The sequence below is a fragment of the Pelmatolapia mariae genome, linkage group LG10_11, assembly GCF_036321145.2.
Source record: "Pelmatolapia mariae isolate MD_Pm_ZW linkage group LG10_11, Pm_UMD_F_2, whole genome shotgun sequence".
Lineage (NCBI taxonomy): Eukaryota > Metazoa > Chordata > Actinopteri > Cichliformes > Cichlidae > Pelmatolapia > Pelmatolapia mariae.
The window spans coordinates 20,643,057-20,658,178 of NC_086236.1; the positions used below are offsets into that span (position 1 = coordinate 20,643,057).

The following is a 15,122-nucleotide window of genomic DNA, read 5'->3' on the forward strand; positions in this document are numbered from 1 at the left end:
ACAATATGGCCACACCCAGTCAGTGGCAATATCAAGCATCTGTGCCTTCCAGCATTTTGCACAAAGTATAAAATAAGCAAGAGATTTCATGTCAAAGGTCCAAAGAGGAATTAAATTACTATTTACTGTAGGAAAGATTCACGAAAGAGCCCATTATGAATGGCGATGCACTTAAAGCTTTTTTTTCAAAGGAAATTTATCCACAATTCAAACTCCTTCAGTACGAAACAGGAATGTTTAGAAATGAACAAAATGGAGCCTGCCAGGAACATTAATCTACCACCCACTCTCAGCAAGACTGCCACTGCCACAACCAGTGTGTCTTCTTTTATATTCTTGTCTCCTATTACCATTTTTCAGTCACATAGCTGATTTGCCTGGTCTTGCCTGCCTCAATCATCTCAGTGCTGAAGTCAAATCAAAGCGCAACCTAGTATGTGATTGCACAACAGCTGCTCACGCACTGCGAGGGAGCGAAGAGCTCTTAGGAAAGACAGGGTATGGTGCGCGTGTACAAACGGGCGCTGTTATGGTCACTGGCGGCCACCAGTATGTGTGCAGCTGGCAACAGGGCAGCACGAGGGGTTTTCCGCGCCGCGGTTAAGGACAAAGGTATTCTCTCATGGGCAGCTCAGATCAGAGTCAGGGTGGCGTTCGAGGCACTTTCACAATCCAAGTGTGGGGATGCCAGTGGCTTTCACTTTTTCCACTCTGGCCTGAGAAGCTGTTGTTTACCACATCCTTGAGTTTTCCAGCCTGTAGCCATGGCTACAGAGGTCACAAATGAGCATCAAAAGGTGAGGAAGAGCAACGGGCTAACTCTTCAGAAAGCTTTCAGCGTCACTGTGAATTTACTGCAGCGAGGACTCGGTGGACAAAGATTCAAATCGGGGAAAAAAAACTGTGGTAACAAAAAAACCAACCGAACAAACAAGAAAACACCACAGTATATCCACTTTAGAGTCACTCAATCTGGTGACATCTTTTATTTAGACCCGACAGGCAGCAACTCCGATAGCTAAGTTGGGGGGGAAAAAAGCAGATTTACAACTCGAAGGTAACATGTGAGAACAAAACAAATGAAATTATCTGTAATGAAGCGAGACTGATTTCGCTGTCAAGTGTTTATAAAGTTTTAAGTAGCGGATTGAAAGGCGCTCGATGAAAAATAATCACCGATCAAATCGATATACTTAAACGTGTTCCACAAACAGAAATTCTATCTAATATTTATTAGGAGTCATAAATGCTGGGAGTGGCCACAATTTCAGATGATCAATTTGATGTAAACTATAAAAAATACATTAGGTAAAGCTTTAAAAGGACACAGTGTGAGGTATCCATATGCTCCTTTGCCTTCACCTTCAACAGCTGGCCCTCATTTCCAAGGTAGGCCTGTCTTTGCGACCTTGTACCAGATATAGAAGACATATACCACAGCTCCATATTTGGGTCTTGTACTCACAACTACAGTAGTGGCCAGCTGTTAGGACTAAAGGTTTTCCCTCGGTTATTCCCCGAAAGCCTGAAAGCACACAGCAGCCCTCCTTCGGTCATAAACACACATGCACACACACCACCCACACCTGCTGTATGTCCTGAAAACAGGCAACGCAGCAAGTGTGTTTTGTTTTAGGCTGCCCTCTGTATACTAAAGATGAGTTCACTGTGAGTGTGTCATTGACTAAAGAGAGGCATTTTCTGTTTACACCTACACACTTAGGAGGAAATGGCTTCAACGCTGATGACACTATTGCTGTACCCACTACTCATACAGAGTGCCCGGGAAAAGAACTTACTCACCCCGACACACACACGATGAATACAGTTGCCGAGTGTCCAACAAAAGGAAGCAGCACGATGGAGTAATGGGAGGTTTAAGATGAAAGACGGCTGTGGCAACTAAACTATAGTACTGTTACTCTGAGCTTTACGCAATGGAATGGTAAATATATGTTCCTCTTGTACTCAAAGAGAACTTTAAAAAGAACAGAAGACACCCCTGAATTAGTCTGACCCCATTCTGAAAAATGCCAGGTAAGAGTAGGAGCAGGGACTTTGTTTTAATGCGAATGAACACATCTGCGCAACGGACTCTTAAGGCAACTTAACGTCATTACTCTGTCGGCACATCCAGACCCTTATGATGAAATTCATCATTTTTAGACAATCACTTCTCCTCCGAGGTGCTTCTTAGTGATTTGTCAAGAAAGAAGAAGACGGCACCCAGTCACCCTGCACAGTTGGGGTCTCCATCAGGGGGAAAAAAGACCACCAGCACAGCTGAGGAGGGCTGAAAGAGATTCTTTTATTATGCTATCAAATTAAGGCTCAGATAGGTTTGCTCCCAGGGTACTGGAAGAGTTAACAAAGCCCTGCACACAGCGAAAACCTTGTGTCACCTGCTCACATCACTCAGCTTTTCAAGTGTAACAGCTGCTTCCTTCCTCACACATAGCAATATCCTCACTCATTCACACTAACGGCTTAACTGTCCCGCATAACACAGTGACATTACCGGACATTCTCAGAAGTCTGATGTGTTTTGATTTTTAATAACTTAGTTGTTTTTTCAAAGATCTGAGTGAGGACGTCCACTTACCGTCCTGGATCGGAGGGGATTAAAGTGAAGTGACAGATCAAGCAAAATATAAAAATCCATTGAGGGACTTTTAGAAAGAGTTTTCTTTAACATATTTTACTCATTTTTCACAGATTCTGATGATAGGATCCAACAGCTGCTTCTTCTCCATGATATTAGCACGCAGTACATATGAAAGCCAATAACTCACAGTCCCTGTCAAAAAGCGATGAATTACTGACAGATTAGGGAGCTGATTTATGTTTTAGGAGCGAAACGTAACTTGTCTTCTGTCAGATTAACTTCAGGTTGTTAGAGCTGAAGGAGAAGCCCCCAAACATTGGTTAAAATCGATATATATATATATATATATATATATATATATATATATATATATATATATATTCATTTGGATGTTACTGGAAGCAGCGTTCGAGTCCTCCACTGCTGTACGTATGCACTCATCCATTTATAACATGAGCTGTGTTCTGATCACTAGGTGATGCAGAGGGTGTTCATCCTCTCGTGACGTAGACGCTTCCGCTTAGTCTGGAACTTCTCACCACACCGGATGCTGTCCACTAATACAAAAAGTCTTTAACAATAAACAAAAACAAACCGCAGCGTAGATGAAATGATGATTCTGTGAGTGCAATAAGAAAACAAGAGACTCACTCGAGCTGTCATAAGTCAAGTCGTAATGTCAGACAGCAAAACAAACAATCTGGTTTCATTTGATAAAACAGGTTTCTTAACACGTGAAAGAGAGGAAATACAGATCCCGATTCTATTTATATGTCTGGATTAACGGCTTTTGTAAATTTGCCTGCAGGCTGCTGCACGCAAAACTATAGACAATGGCAAGCACGACTTCAGAAAGTTTGTTGTTTTACTTCCAAATGGTCAAGATCAGGATCGTTTCCTTCCGTTTGTGTTCATCGAAGAAATCAAACATTCAGCAGCGTTTTAAAACCACAGCAGTCTTCTATAAGGCAGTGTGTTTGCCGCTATATGTTAGATTACAACATGCTCTTTGCTGTACAGAGCCCTGGACCTGATCTTGATTTTGTGGAGATTCTGGCGCAATCAGATGGCCACCTCAGAGACATGCCTGTCCAGACCCCCCGACTCCTGGATAGTTTTAAAAAAGTGGGTATGACTAATAGCCGAGCAGCTTGATCCACAGAACCTGACAAGCTGTTCTCCAGTGGCCTGTAAATACAGAGAGCTTGGCAGATGTGAAGGCCTGTTTCCTGCAGACATGGGCTGTAGCTTTACCCACAGCAATCAATACAATTGACCGGCTTACAGATACTCCACATTCATCCGAGGCCACAACTAACATCCTTTAGCGTCACTAGAGATGAGTTTATCTTTTCACTTGCGTAGTAGGATTGAGTAAGTTTTGCTTTTACTCAGTTGACCATCGAAAGACATGGAAGGAGTGAAGGAAGTTGTTGTTTATCCAGTGCAAAGAGGTACTTACTGTAATGATTCACTTACGTAGAACACATATTAACTTACTGGAAGAAAACAGAAAAAGCTTTTTTTTTCGGTTTCGTGTTTATTGCTTTGTGTTAATCATGTCTTCTGTAACATATAAAGTTGTTTTACAACTCGGGAAAATTTTGGCCTTCGGTTCCAAGGAATGGCTCTCTAAACGAATCGTAAACCTTTGTCTTTGATACACTTTGATCAATGTTTTGTATCATCACCAAGCTTTAACACTGAATGTGAATAAGGGCTATCGGTTTATTTTCCGTATTTGGTCTTGTTGTCCGTTTTAGCTAAGTTTAAATAACAGCCAATCAGGAGTTTTCTCATATAATCACAACATATTTATAATTTATATATTAGCACATTTTCTGCAGGTGAATTATGTGCAACAGCAAATGTGACAGAGTAAATTTAGCCTTCTGTACTGACTTGAGGTCAGATGCAGGATGACTGGGGTGTAATTGCTTGAGTTCTTGAGCCTTTAACAATGCAACAAATTGTAAATTAAGCTTAACGCGGGGCTGCAGAGATGCTCCAGTTCTCGTTTGCTTGCTCAATTGTTTAAGTTATTAAGAGTATTTGAGATTGCCAAACAGCTTTTTTCCCCTCTTTTTGGCAGCAGGAACGCAAGTATTTGATTTCAAAATGAGGAGCAAAAACACGCAAAAAATTTACGCACGTTTATATGTGTGTGGAGTTGAGGAAGGGGTAGGGGCTGAGGGGCATTGTGCATGCGTGCGTGCATGCATGCGCGAAATTGTTGCTGGTGGGCCTCAGCAGGACTGTTGAGGTTGGAGGAATCGTACGTTCAGCTGTGATTTCCATCAACACATTCCTGGACGCTCACACACTCTCTCAGCGGAGCTGCGCACAGCACCCCCCAAGGATGTGACCTGCAGCCTGCAGACACAAATGGCTGTCTCACAAGCGCTTATCACAACACAGCAGCCTGTAGGATAATGGGAGGCCTTAATCTGAAGCCACGTGGAGCTGAGCAAACTTTGACTAGTGTTGCTCCTTCATGCTGGCCCTATGGAAAACAGCGGATGATATACAACACTGTTCGGCAGTATGCCAGCAGGTTTCACCATGCCAAACTGATTACAGGGTAGAGGTCAGACCACATGGACAACAAATGGTCCCTGGCACTGGGGGTTGGGCATAAGGCGGAAAGCATCATGCTCAAAAAGACAGCAATTGTCACAGAGACTGTTTAAAGGATACATGATATTCCAAACCACCAGGAAGTGCACAGTTGCTCATATGCTGCACACTGTTGTGCATTTTGTCAGAAAGCCAAAGTTGGCGCAAACACAAATAATAAAACATGTGGCCTCACAAAACTATGTAAAAACTGGTCCGCAGATTAAACTAATGTTTCAAAATTCCCAGGAAGCTAAAATGGAGCCAAAGAGAAGGAGAAAGTATTAAATGGGTCTTAAGACCGAAACATTGATAACGAGCAACTTAAACACTCAACTCAGCAGAACCTCCAACCATCTGTGCTGAATAACTGTACAGTAACTGGCACTTAATCGGTGTGTGTTTCTCTTCTGCTGCCCTAACAAAAAGACATGACTAAAATCCCCACACAAGTCCAATCAATCAATATTATTGGCAAACTGCAAGGCTGGCGTGAAGCCACAATGTGCTGCATGCGTCCAAATGCATAAAGGGGTTCAGTTTGAGGGAAGGTTCTGCTCACAGCAGTTTCTACGCCATGGTCCACATCTCGACTCGAGATTACACGGGTCTTACATTTGTCTTATATTGATATGGTTTGTGATGAGTCATGACCAGCTGTTCTGTGTAATATGGGAATATATACAGACTCCTTTTTCCTTCTATGGCAAGTGGAAGCGGTTCTCCTAAGAATAATTTTAACTGAACAGAACAATAGCTTTTAACTTTGGCAACACCTCAGGGGAATGCGTCATATCCTGGCACTCCTTCTGTAACTGCTACTTAGCATATCAAGTCAAACACTGTACCAATAAAGACGGGTTGAAAAAAATGTTTTGTTAAGTGTGGTACCATAGCGTCTTCCGATTAAAACCTTTATGGTGATCCACAAAAGCTTTTTGAAAACGTTTGAAAAGGTCCTTTCATTTACTTTAAAACATATTAATGTATAACGCACAACTGGCAAAGAATAAGGTGCAGGAGTTACTGTGAGCCGCTGAGATAAAGATGGGTTGTGGTGGCCTGTGTTCACCATGTGGTGGAGCTGAGTGCTGGTTTCCCAAAGTGTCTGTTCACCAGAAAAGACAAGCAGGCAGGCAAAGCCCGGCGCACACTGTATCCAAGTGCGAGCGCTCGAATGATGCTCTCGTGCTGAGCTGCTATTTGACTTTATTATCTATGCTCTACGGATTTCACTTTCTGTCTTCTCCTTAATAAGTTCAAGCAGTGTTGGCTTGTTTGCATGCCAGACACTGTTAGAGACACACCACAGGCAAGGAGGAAAGACACCCTGAATCTAGATGTCAGGTACAGTACGGAGGTGCTCAGGACAAAAGCTGGAGAGCAGTAACTGCATTCTAAAATGGGTGTGAAACCCTCCTCTGCAACAGAGCGGACTCATGTCTTCCTCTTTATACTTTTCTCTCCCTCACTGTCTGCCTCTCTTTTCCACTGGCTGTATCTCCCTCTTGCCCTCTACCCTAATGTCTTTGTCTGCTTTCTGTCATGCATTCCCTCATTTTGCTCCCCCTCCCCACAACCCGCCCTCCTTCCTTTATCCACGCTATCTTCTTCTTTAGCTCACTCTGTCCATCTACATCTGCACCCCCTCCCCTCGCTCTCCCTCCCTGGAAGGCACACATACACAGATAATACTGCGGCTACATGCTGCTTCTGCAACATACTGCAGCAGGCGAGCATACTCCACTGCAGCCCTTTAACACAATGGCCATTTCTCTTATGACCTCACAATGAAAACAGCTCTCGGTCTAAACAGATTGCATGTTCTCTGCATCTGAATCAAAATCACACAGTACATTTTTTGGGGGGGAGGGAAATACATTTCACAGAGACTCCCTGCAACATGCAATGCATCATTTTTTTTTCTGCATCTGCTAATTTCAGCCTTTCACTAGACCAGCATGTTAATCAAAGCAACATGCCTTGCTTGCTTCCAATTCCTTTTAATACCATATGTATTTTCAGTTAAGCACTCCCACTGCCTATGGACATATCACCCCTGATTCGCCCTGTCTTGCCTTCTCCCCTGAAGCATGACAGAACGAGACGTGCTGCTGTAACACAATGGGACTTTTTTTTAAAAATTGAACCATGAACAAACACATTCACATTCACACACACACTCACAATCACACACAAAAACAAAACACACAGAGACAGACATCTAGTGATCGTGGCACATGAAAGGACATACAGTGATGCCATTGTTGGAATATCCAGGAGTGATTTAAGGAAATGACAAAGCGTCGACAGATAACAACACAAAGAGAACACAAAGATGCTTTTACACAAAGACAAAAGAGGGACAAAACTGTGAAAAGGATGACTTGAGATTCAATGAAGAAGTATGCTTTAACCTCAGCTTTGACACATGCAGATACTATCGTGCTTAGCTTAAAGTTGGAACTGTCGGGTGTTCAGTCATGTTTCATCCATTGTAGCTACTGTACATCTCAGCCCACTTGTTCATTGCTTTGTGATATTATATTACCTTTGATATTGCTGCATTACCAGCTCTTTTCGTCTGCTAAGATCATCATATACAGTTTCATGTGCCGCCAGTCACATGTTCGCAAGCTCGATCAAACAGGTGCTACCACCAGGGGTTCCCTAGGGTCTCAAGCACGATCTGACCTTTCTTATTTACTTGCCATTAAACATGATGAAACTCACTGACTACTGTTTATCGAATTAATTTTTCATAAATGTTAGCGCAGTATGTATTGCATACCCTTTAAATATTAAATACACATAAGTGAAAAGGAATATATCACTGCGCTGGAGAAGAGCCAAATCTCATGACAAGCAATATAGTGAGAGTCACACAATCTGGCTGTGAATCTCAAATGAAGCCTTTTATATGTCAGGAAATTTTTAAAAACGAAAGATGCAATATTAAGCCCCATTTAAAACACAATATGGAGGACTTCTTTTCAGCTCAATTGTTTGCTGGAAATCAAACTTGCATGCTGAAACCCCTGAGAATCTCCGTGTTTCCAAACACAATGGGTCCTTTCTTTATCTGAAAAGGCTCTAATAATGAAGCTCAGCTTAAGTCTGTTAACTGTAAACAATAGCTCTAAAAGGTGGCCTTGACAAATGCAAAACAAGAAGGTGGAGGTGATTATTGTGCCCTGAGTGCGCCCAAGGACAGGGTGTGATGGATAAACTCCAATCCCCCTCCTTTTCCCCACCATTTACACCGCCATCAGTGTGGGATGAGTACAGAAATCACCCAGTTGTAAGGTCAGCAATAAAGAGAACATCTCCACTGGTGTGGCACGAGGAACCTTACTTTTTAAGTCACTCATTCTTCAAAAATAGTGAATATGTGGATGTTGTCAACTAGGAATTCTCTCACTCGGAATAGCGTGAATAAAAATATGCCGTCACGCACGATAGGTTTGATTAAACAATCACTATCTGCGCTGACTTGATTCACTAACGTCGCATGCTCATGCCTGCACAGTATCAATGTCTTGCGCCATTACTCAGCGGTCTACAAACAGAAAAGCTGGGTGATCTCAGTGGAGGAAGTTGGATTTCCTCAAGCACGTCCAGCAGTTTCTGACTCTTGTATGCCACACAACCATATAGATCTCTGACAGTCCAGCACCAGATAACATCAAGTCCTTTCTTGAAAGGATGCAGAGCAACATAAGGTTCTTAAAACTCTTTCTTTCTTTCTTATATTTTGATATATAAATGTATTCGATTCATCTACTCAAAAAACAAGCTCCCCACAGCAGCCAAAAATTCGCTACCCGTACTGTGAGGAACAAACATAAGCTCACTAACCCACTGAATGGAAGCAGCTGTTATCAAAACTCTTTCATCTGATACAATACTTTGCAAAAATCTGCAATGCACACACACCACTACCACTACTAAACAAGCCTGTTAGATTCTATCACGCACACTGAAGATACTTTTTACAACTCTCATATTCTGTCAAGCTATGTTTCAGATCTAAATCTGTAGTCTGCTGCTTTTGCTGCGTGTCGGTGATGGTCAAAGACACTGTGCAGTACAGTTTTGTGGGGTTTTGCATTGCAAGTGAAGAATGGTGAATGAAAGGAGATAACACACCATACGTTGCATTTAAATTCCATTCACCCCAAAGTGCAATTCTGTTTTCCACTGATTAATAGGCCAAAACCACATGTGTGGACAGTTGTTCTTCATGCGTGTTACTCTTCTTGCATGCCTGTTTGTAATGGCTCCTTTGGATCTCTCAATTGGCAGGAGAACAGTTATAACAACAACAACGCCAGTACATCTGTGCCGCTTTGCCTGTTGCTTAGGAGTCAGTACTCACTGCTTTGGACGTTAACAGTGCCAGTGGAGTTGTCCTTTCCCAGCGGGTTCTCCACCACACATGTGTAATTCCCAGAATCCTCCAGTTTTGCTCTGCTGATCTGGACTCTGGAGTTTTTCCTGTGGGTGACAACACTCACATAGCTGAGTCAGGGGAATCAGGGCAGGGAGGAAATAGCAAGTGAAGGCAACAAGTGGAAACACTGAGGGAGGGGTGCCGGTGCATGACAGGGCATGGCACCAGCTCTTCTGTAATAAGGATTCATGATTACTTGCTCTGGAGAGTGGGATGACTGTTTTTAATAAGAAACCGTGGAACAATATGTTAGAACTAGCTGCTGTGTTGTTTTGTAGCTTTGTTTCACGTCGATATTGTTATATCGCGGCCTCCTTAAGTTTTAACCTTTGCTCAACAGTAGCCACGGTGAGTAATTACAGGACAAGGACACAGAAAACTGTCATATTTCCTTTCTTCCCTTGGGTATTTCTTATTTTCTAATGATGTTTTAAATCAATAAAAAAAACATAATTACAAAAAAACCCCAGACCATCAGGTATTTTTGATGTTAATTTACAACAAGGTAATAAAGCATTCTCCCCCAACCCCCACACTGCTGTTATGAAAGAGGCATTTGTAAAGCTTTCCACAGGGCGACCTGAACCACAGAGCTAGTTTTAACTCTGAGTGCTCCACACCTTTGATCTGTTCAAAAGCTAATTTATGTGTGATCCCCAAAAATAGTCTAATGGCTGGCAGTAACAAAGCTGTGGCTGCACAGCGTGCAAAAGAAAATCAGAAACAAAGAAAATTATAATTTGTAGGGTTTTCAAAATAAGATATATATATGAGGGGCACTATCTCATAGTCTTGTATTGCTAATAATAATATATTCTTTGAAGAGGGCCGAAACAGAAAACAGCTACTGCAGACGTAGCTCACCCTCAGTTTTATCAGGTTTAGCTGGTTTAGCTGAGAACAAGTCAGCGACATCATCCTGTATGTTTCAGCTTTACATAAAACATTAGCCCCCGGTTGCACTCCTCCAAACCAACTTGACTAGTGCTAACTTGCACTTCTGCCACATTGAGTGCTTACATATATGATCTATTGCTTTGAAATGCAACTTTTTATTTGAATGACAAAGTTAAATAAAAGGAGGGATCAAACACTAACTGGATCACTGAGTCATTACAGTGCACTTCAATGAAGGAATTATCCTTTATAATCCCAAATACTATTACAAAAAAGAAAAGAGGAGGAAAACTGCATCAGCCCTGCCTGCTGACAGTAACGTCACCCACGGAGAACCTTTTACCGTACCGCCTATGTTGGGTTTACAGGACTCGGTTTTTGATTTTATACTCACTTGCCGCTCTTTATTTTGACTTTTTTGCTTTTCTTCAGCTCGTTGCCATCTTTGAACCATCTGTAGGTAGGGGCAGGGTTTCCTGTGGCCTCGCACCTAACTGTGAGCTTGCTTCCCTCGTCCACTATCATTGGATTTTTCATCGGTTTTAACTTTGGAGCCGCAGCTAAAAATAGAGAAAGACAAAAAAAAACAAAAAAACAAGTCAGTGTTAATATATAGACATGGACTTGATTATGGTTTGGTTTGTGTGTAATTGTGTGTTTTAGGAGGAGACAAAGAGACTGCAACAGAGCGGTGATTGTCTCTACGGACTGAGCCAACAGCTCTCTCATGTAACCTCCAGATGTTGTCACCAGAGACATGATCAGCTTTACCTCAGACTAATAAACAGGCTGATTTTCAATCTGGCATCGCTTTTATAAAAACACCTGAAGCAATATTTAGCAAACATCCATTGGCTGATCTAGAAAATCTGCAACCACAAACTTTAAAGCCAATCTGTACGCAAGAAAAGCCAATAACATTATGACTGCATAACAACTAGTCTGTTGTGATGATGGGAACAACAAAAACAAAAAAAGGGATTTGATTATAGCTCTTTTGTTTGTTACAGTATTGTGCTTTGCAAGAGCACAAAACCCTTGTTTTGCCCAGAAATGTTAAACTTTGAGTGAATTTCTTGTGTGTTCATTTCTTTCTCTGTATGCTCATATCAATGATCAGTGCCTCGGCAGTACACTGTAAATTCTTGCAACTTTTTTTTTTCCCCTTTCTTTTGTCCCCAGAAGAGAAAAAGATTTTAATTGAAATATGAAAATGATCTGCATCCAAAGCACACACAAAACACACAACACAGACACACTCACTCATTCACACAAACACTTGCCAGCTGACAGCTGCACACATGTTTAGGAGAAAACTCATCCAGGGCGGAGCGAGAGGAAAGAGGTGAACAAGGGTCAGCCAGGGGCTGGCCGAGAGCCCCCTCCAAACCCTAATACACACACACACACACACACACACACACACATACACACACACACACACACACACACACACACACACACAATTTCCTGGTCCATGTGTAACATTTAAAATTTCATGCATTTGCTGAGTTGAGTGGTCCTACAAATTGCAGCTATTTGTGGTGCATCAAAGGATGACAGCTGAATGAAGACAAAGCATGACAAGCAAAATGAAGTACACACAGGTAATGACTTCAATTAAACACTGAAATAGCAGTGTACTGAAATTATCCCTTGTTGTCCTCTTTTTTTAAAGAGACTGTCCCACTTCACTGACCTGGTTAAGCGACATGTCTGCACAGAGAGAAAAAGTCTAATGATGCTGCAGTTTTTATGTTCTGTGTGTGTTTAAGTGGGCAGCGGGTGACAGTGGTGGGTTTTGACGCAGCTACAGGTATATCTGTAGATTGATTATGTCTACATAACAGCATTTTCACATTTTAAAATGTGGCATTCCAAACGTATACCTTAAGCATTGTTAAACAATAACCATCACAAGTTTGTGCGCTACTTTTGAAGGTAATGTTCCTTGTCAGTTCTGCAGAGGTCACTGTTGCTTATTACTGATCCTAACTCAATATACTCTATTATTCACAAGAACAGAAATGCAAGCACTTCCCGGTGCCATGTAAGCCAAGCAGATGTGACATTTAGGAACTCTGTTGCAGCCAAGCTTGTCAGTGTGTCCTACAACTGACAGCGTGTCCTCCACTCTACATCCTGACACAGACCTGTGCTCGATCTCCCGGGCCACTTGGCGCTAATTCTCCTGACAGGAGCCGGAGGTCAGTGCTCATGGTCCCAGTCATGGATCTCTCAGTAACGGACATGAAATGATTCCTCAGCTGAAGCAAAAGTATGATGTAGACAAACCATTCATTCTTGTAAATAGAATTTTGCTAAGAACACACTGGGCTCGATTTGCAAAATTCCAGCTAACACTAGGCTAAACGATACATCCTTCACCTCAGATCATTTAACAGCAATGTTCAGGGTTCCAAAGTAACATCTTACTGTAATGACATTTTTCAGTAAGGAAGTAATGTAATGCTTTACTGCACTAAACCAATTGATTACATTATAATTATTATTTATAATTATATTATTATATAATTATTACTATAATAATAATAATTATTATACAGTTATTACTTTATAATTAATTATTATACTTGCACTTCAAAAGGTTTTTCAGTTACCTGTTCACCTGGCAGTTAAAAACCACCCAAGAACAACAACAAATACAAACGTGCCTTTTTCTTCCCCTGCACTCCTGATACAATCAGCTGAATTCAGTTTGCCTGCAGGAGGTGTACAACTTTTAAGGAGTAAAGATATGGACATTTTTTTATTTTTCTTGCACGAAAGGACAAGAATGCTGAAATACTGAAAACCGCCCCCAGGACAGAAATAGCTGCATTATACTTACATAACACAACTTGCAAGCATCTGCACAGATAGCATGCTAATGCAAAGCTAGCAAAAAAATAAATAAAAGTGATGACAAGTGAGTGTATGCCGACTCCAGCCCAGCAGCCAGACCCTGAACTTGTTGCTCATATTTTGAGCATTGTAGCCTCCATTTCTACCTGTAAATGTTCCTACAGTAGAGTCACTGTGACAACCGCTTTAAGGTCTTTTTTGGCTAGCTATATCTTTACTTCATGTTCATATGTAAATGCTAAAATGAAAGATCCTGTGTTGGTCCTCATTAGTATAGAGATTTGTGTTGGTGTGTGGGACTATATCCTCAGGTTTATATGTTACCTGGTAATTATGAGACTATGCTTTTCAACTCATTTAACAGAGTAATGTGAAAGTAATCTAATAAGTAGTTTGACAAATTACTGAGTGATTAGTGAGTAATTAAGTAACTTACTGAATTTAACTGCTTTTGAGAAAAGTAACAAGCAATGTATAATAAATTACTTTTTTGAGTAACAGTTGTTACTCACGTTTTGCCAAAAACATTACTGATATTTAGTGAAGTCATCTTAATTGCTGAAGGTAATTGTTAGATAGCTCAAGTTAGGCCTCAGAAACCAGTTTTAAACACAAAAGAATGTAAAAACCATGATTACTCTACAATAGTGAATACTATAATTAGAAAGTTGTGCTTGTGTTGCACACACTGCTGTTTTCTGGGATCAAAGAGAGAAAAATGTCAGATTTAAAATAGATCCCAACCAACAGAGATCAATGGAAAAGCTGGTATTTTTAGTTCAATAGCTGGCATTTGATACTAAAATTACTGGAGAAAAACAAGGAACTTTTATCTGTGAACAACATCCTGCTGGAAAAGACTCCTACACAGTGGAGAGTCGCAGATGTGCCACTGTAAGGTGGCACGTACTAACTTTAATGAGCTTACGGTCTCAATATGGATTTGTGCGCTGCAACTGCTTGACACATTCGGTTCAGTTCAGTTCAATTTCATCCAGTTCAGTTCAGTTATATTCACATAACTCCATCTCACAACCACAGTCATCTCAGGGCACTTAACACTGCAAAGTAAAGACCTTACAGTATTATAGAGAAAACCCAAAGATCCCCTTTGAGAAAGCACTTGGCGCGACAGTGGTTTGGGACAATAAAACCTCATTTATGCAGCAAGACATAAATGTGGCTTTGCAGAGAGTCATAACGTTATATAGGCTTCACATATTGTATATTACCATTCAAAATCAACTTGTCGGGCTGGTTTATTGACAGCCTGCAGCAAGACCATATAGTGAGTGCAAGACTCCTGATGCTCCAGATGTACTTCATTAAGCATTTATTTATTAAATATGATATATTACGCAGGACTGGAAACTCAATGGAGATAAGACTTCACAATGTAGCCTCCTGGTACTCTTCACATTGCGGAGTTAATGGAAAATTACCAAAACTGAATCAGCTGTGCTGTAACTGCATTGATGAAGACAGTAAAATAGAGTACACATGTGTCATGTTTAATAAGCAGCTTACTCAGACATTCTCAAGGACTTTTATTTCAATTTAATTAGGATGTTATTCTCTTCTTTTCTATTCAGTGACTTACAAAGCTTACAGAATTTACATGGGTCCCAATTCTACATAAATGAAAATACTGTGCATTATTTCCCTACACACTCAACTCTGCCAGGC

The 15,122-nt window shown here is 41.2% G+C and overlaps 1 protein-coding gene across 4 annotated transcripts in view; it reads right to left on the reverse strand.

The window, feature by feature from the left end:
* Positions 1 to 15,122, reverse strand: part of nrg2a (neuregulin 2a) — a 77,027-nt gene that overhangs the window by 29,845 nt on the left and 32,060 nt on the right. For all 4 annotated transcript variants that reach the window (XM_063485207.2, XM_063485208.2, XM_063485211.2 and 1 more), the window contains exons 2-3: positions 10,966 to 11,131; positions 9,600 to 9,718 (exon numbers count right to left, since the gene is read on the reverse strand). In XM_063485207.2, the coding sequence (XP_063341277.1) occupies positions 9,600 to 9,718; positions 10,966 to 11,131 (285 nt within the window). The remainder of the gene's footprint in view (positions 1 to 9,599; positions 9,719 to 10,965; positions 11,132 to 15,122) is intronic.